At 46.0% G+C, this 5,367-nt stretch overlaps 1 protein-coding gene across 1 annotated transcript; it reads left to right on the top strand.

The window, feature by feature from the left end:
* Positions 1-3,636: 3,636 nt before the first annotated feature.
* On the top strand, positions 3,637-4,903 carry LOC119271327 (zinc finger CCCH domain-containing protein 1-like). Its single transcript, XM_037553195.1, has 2 exons — positions 3,637-4,328; positions 4,450-4,903. Exons 1-2 carry the CDS (start codon positions 3,917-3,919, stop codon positions 4,710-4,712), a joined length of 675 nt encoding a protein of 224 aa, XP_037409092.1. The 5' UTR covers positions 3,637-3,916; the 3' UTR covers positions 4,713-4,903.
* The last annotated feature ends 464 nt before the right edge of the window (positions 4,904-5,367 follow it).

The raw sequence follows: 5,367 nt of genomic DNA, 5'->3' as shown, positions 1-5,367 counted from the left end.
ACAACAAGTAACTATAGAAATCATTCTCAAAGGTCCATTCAACTTTGTAAATGCACACTGACGTCGAAGGTGAGTGGAACTGTGAACGTATTCCTAGTCATCAATATGCTCCACCTCTAGCCCACGTACCATTCATTGCTACAAGGGATATTTTTCATTCTTCTTTTTCTCGTCCTTCCCTACATCTTCTGATTCTAGCCTCTTCGCCAACCATTTTCATTGACGCGAATCAGCAGCATGTCAACATTAGTGTTTTCGTCACCAACACCCCTTCTTCTTCTTCTCATTCCTTGCCAGCTTTAGCTCTCATTCCTAATTGTTTTCTAGAATATTCTTTCTTTATTTTTTATTTGCTGGGACACTCTTTCTTTCTCCAACACCGTAGACCACTTGGTGGCTTTAGTTCTTTTTTCCTCTTTATGCTTGGAACACCCCTTTTTTCTACAATAGCATGAATCACCTGACCAATGTTGTGTCATGTTGTCCTCACCCGCGAATGTTTTGACAACCGTAAGCATGTGTACATCCTGTAGGGCATAGTCGTCATTCATCATGGTGAACGCTAGATCATCCATGTCGCGAGCTCATTGTGGTCGTTGCCCATGTTGGCAAGCAGTGCTCGGCAATGTCGCTGAGAGATTGTTGATCGCTGTTGCCCACGAGCGCTTACAAAATGATTCGGCGTGATTAACTGCTTTCTTAGTTAATTATAAGTACACAAATAATTAACGGCCTACCTAATACCTGCATGCCTAATTAATTGTTAACCAAATAAATCAATTATCTGCCTAATTGAAAAAATCGCTACTTCTAATTATCTCTAGGCATAATAAATTGTCTACCTAATTAATTAATTGCATTAATGACTCGATTTCCAAATTGATTCAGTGCAAAAAATCCTATTTAAATGGACCTAGTTAATTGCATGCGTAATTAACTCTCTAGCTAATTAATTGCATTAATGGTTTGATTTTCAAATTGATTATGTGCTCAATTTCCATAATATTTTCGCGTGAATGGCTGCTATGAATGACGAGGACAACTACCGAGTATTGTTGGATGCATTTCCCTAACGATATTTTTGACATTCAAATGATCACACTTGATTTGAGAATTTAACATGTCTGTCTCTCTGTATGACTTATAAGAAATTTAATTTGACAACATTCACATAAGCCTGTATGTGGTGGCCCGACGACCCGCCTTTCGCCACAGCCATCCACACCCTGGCATTCTCGAGAATCACGCCGGCGTTTTACATGGTGTACGCGTGGATGCACTCATAAGAAAAAAGATATGTTATTTTTGTTGTATTAGGAAACTTGTGATTGCAGATTAATAGCACAGATAATGATAATAATAAATGGCATAGCATGCGAGAGTAGTGATTTGTTATGCGGGAATATATGATTTTGTATTGGAAGGTTATCAGGAAAATCTTATGTTTGCCTTTTAGGAAGGTGATCTCACATATATGATGTGATTTCTTAATTCTTAATTACCTGTTATTTACGTAATTGAAGTGAATCAGAATCTGCCAAAGAAAGCACGAAACAAGACCCCCCTTAATGGGATTTGGTTTTTTAATGGGAGGGAGAAAAACCAGCGGAAGGGGTGGTGAGAGGTGAGACGGAATAAAACCAAACGAAAAAAGACCGTACCAGGCTACCAAATACTCCATTAGGAGTAGAGATTGCATTAATGGTTTGATTTCCAAATTGATTCTGTGCTCAATTTCCATAATTTTTTCGCGTGAATGGCTGCTACGAATGACGAGGACAACTACCGAGTATTGTTGGATGCATTTCCCTAACGATTTTTCTTGACATTTAAATGGTCACACTTGATTTGAGAATTTAGTATGTCTAGCTCTTTGTATGACTTATAAGAAATACAATTTGACAACATTCACATAAGTCTGTATGTGGTGGCCTGACTACTCGCCTTTCGCCACAGCCATCCTCGACACCGTGATCCAGACCCTGGCATTCTTGAGAATCGTGCTGGCGTCTTACATAGTGTACGCGCGGATGCACTCATAAGAAAAAAGATATGTTATTTTTGTTATATTAGGAAACTTGTGATTGCCAATTAATAATAGAGATAATGATAATAATAAATGGCATAGCGCGCGAGAATAGTGATTTGTTATGCGAGAATATATGATTTTGTATTGGAAGGTTATCAAGGAAATCTTATGTCTGTCTTTTAGGAAGGTGATCTCACATATATGATGCGATTTATGAATTCTTAATTACCTGTTATTTACGTAATTGAATTGAATCAGCATCTGTCAAAGCAAGCACGAAACAAGACCCCCCTTAATGGGATTTGGTTTTTTAAGGGAGAGAGAAAAACCAGCGCAAGGGGTGGTGAGAGGTGAGATGAAATAAAACCGGACGAAAAATGACCGTACCAGGCTACCAACTCCTACATTAGGAGCAGAGATTGCATTAATGGTTTGATTTCCAAATTGATCCCGTGCTCAATTTTCATAATATTTTTGCGTGAATGGCTGCTACGAATGACGATGACAACTACCGAGTATTGTTGGATGCAATTCCCTAACGATTTTTTCGACATTTAAATGATCACACTTGATTTGAGAATTTAGCATGTCTGGCTCTTTGTATGACTTATAAGAAATATAATTTGACAACATTCACATAAGCCTGTATGTGGTGGCCCGACGACCCGCCTTTCGCCACAGCCATCCTCGACACTATGATCTAGACCCTGGTATTCTTGAGAATCGCGTCGGCGTCTTACATGGTGTACACGCGGATGCGCTCATAAGAAAAAAGATATGCTATTTTTGTTGCATTAGGAAACTTGCCAATTAATAGTAGAAATAATGATAATAATAAATGGCATAGCGCGCGGGAATAGTGATTTATTATGCGGGAATATATGATTTTGCATTGAAAGGTTATATCAAGAAAATCTTATGTCTGTCTTTTAGGAAGGTGATCTCACATATAGGATGCGATTTTTGAATTCTTAATTACCTGTTATTTACGTAATTAAATTAAATCAGCATATGTCAAAGCAAGCACGAAACAAGATCCCCTTAATGAGATTTAGTTTTTTAAGGGAGAGAGAAAAACCAAGTTGATGAGAGGTGAGACGAAATAAAATCAGACAAAAAAAACCGTACCAGACTACCAACTCCTACAGTAGAGATAATTTATATGACATAAAAAAATGTCCAATTTACCATGTTTAAAAATCCATCATTTTTAATTTAACATTAATGTAAAATAAAACACCACCACTAGACCTGGCCATGGGAAACCCGGCCCGGACGGCCCGATCTAAAAAAGCCCGACCCGGCCCGGCCCGACCTTGCCCATGGGCCGGGCTTGGGCCTGATTTTTAGGCCCGATGGCCAGGCCGGGCCGGGCTCGGGCCTGCCATATTTGCCATTTAACGAAGAGGCCCGGCCCGTGGCCCGAGGCCCGTTGGGCTTTTTGACTGATGGGCCGGGCTCGGGCCTGAAATCTAGGCCCGACGGCCGGGCCGGGCCGGGCTCGGGCCCAGGTTTTTTGCAACGGGCTTTGTTTGGCCCGGCCCGACATTTGGCCAGGTATAACCACCACCTTCCGCAGGTACGCACGTTCCACGGGACACCCCGCCCGGAGCGGATAGCACCGCGGCGCCCGATCCTCCGATGTCGAATGCCAATCGAAACAGAAACCCCAATCAGTTTCGCAATCCTCAGCACAGCCAGCAAACCGAAGCGATTCCAACCCGATCCCGACCGCGGAGGCCGGAAATCCCCCGAAATCCAAGCGCCCTCCTTTCGGTATAAATCCATCTCCGCATCGCAGTCTCTCTCGCTTCCCCTGGTCCTCATCTAGTCAAATCTGTCTACCCGGCTGCGCTAACCTAGGGTTTAGTCAGGCGGCCAGCAGCCATGGAGGGGGAGAGCGCCGCCGCCCCGACGCGCCGCTGGGCGGAGAACGTGATCGTGCTGTCCTCGGGGTGGCCGCCGCGGTCGGAGGAGGCGGCGGTGGTGGCGGGGCAGGGGCAGCACCAGCGCACGGATGCGCCGCCGGAGAAGCTCTACTACAAGACCAGGCTCTGCGACAAGTACGAGGCCACCGGCCGCTGCGTGTACGAGGACGGCTGCACCTTCGCGCACGGCCGCGCCGAGCTGCGCCCGCCGGTCCCTCCCCACGCCCACGCCGTTTGGCGCAGGCCGCCCGACCAGGAGCACGGCGGCAGGATCGTCTACGGCGGCGGCAAGGCGTGGCACAACTTCAGGGACAGGGGCCATTTCGGGGATAAGCTCGCCTTCCCCCACGCCGCCGCGCCGGCACCACCTGGTACGCCCGCTGCCTATGCTACTCTATCTAGATCGCGCTCGCGCGCAAGTGTCCATGGCCGATCGCGTCGGGATCTCGCGAAACAATGCCCTCGATTTGTTGACTCCCCCCTCCTGTCCAGGTCACGCGATTCGCATCACCGGGGACCAGAAGCTGCTGGCGGACGAGCGGAGGAGCGCCACGCCGCCCGCGATGCCATCCCCAGCGCCGCGCTACACTGCTCCGGGCCCGGCCAGGGCGTTTGCGCCGGTGCCTGCCCCGGCCGCGCGTGATCGTCTTGGCCAGATACCCGTGGAGGGCGGTGGCAAGAAGCCCAACAGGCTGATGCTCATGAGCCTCCGGAAGACCAGCGGCATCTACGGCGACTGGCCGGAGCAGTTCTGAAACCGATTGATCAGCCGTCACCATGGTCGCATACCCATATATAATTGGCAGTGCTGATACAAAGTAACAAGAAAAGGGGGATTCATTTTTCTGTGAGAGTGAACAATTTTACCATGGTGGTATTTACCTGTACCGTATAATTCCAATTGTTATGATTAATCGGAGTCATGTTCGATCATCCAAAGGCCCAAGCAATCACATGAGGCATGATACCATAATTTGTTAACGAGGTTCACAAATATGGCTACATTTCGTGGTCTGACTATGGCAGCTCATGGTACCGTTACAATACCACACCTTGAACACCCGGGCTCCGGCACATGCCGGCGCGTGCGTGTGCTATCATGTTGCATAAGTTACATTGTGTGAGCACTACATCATACCCTACCTACACACTGTATGACTTAGAGTTCAATTGTAACTTAACTTGTACACAATTTCGACATAACTCCAACAAATTTCGCTTGCGAATATTCTCGATCATCTTGGATTCACCATGTGTCGAACATCCATGTACATTGTGTCAAGGGTTGAATCCGGCGGACCTCGGATAGAGGGTCCCTAACTAGTGATCTTTTTTAACATTTATTAATTAGAAATAATTGTTACATCGTCTATAAAAAAAGATACAATATTTTCCATGGGCTCCTGGATC

Source organism: Triticum dicoccoides, chromosome 3A, assembly GCF_002162155.2.
Source record: "Triticum dicoccoides isolate Atlit2015 ecotype Zavitan chromosome 3A, WEW_v2.0, whole genome shotgun sequence".
NCBI classification, from domain to species: Eukaryota; Viridiplantae; Streptophyta; class Magnoliopsida; order Poales; family Poaceae; genus Triticum; species Triticum dicoccoides.
This window is presented reverse-complemented; position numbering and strand designations above follow the sequence as displayed.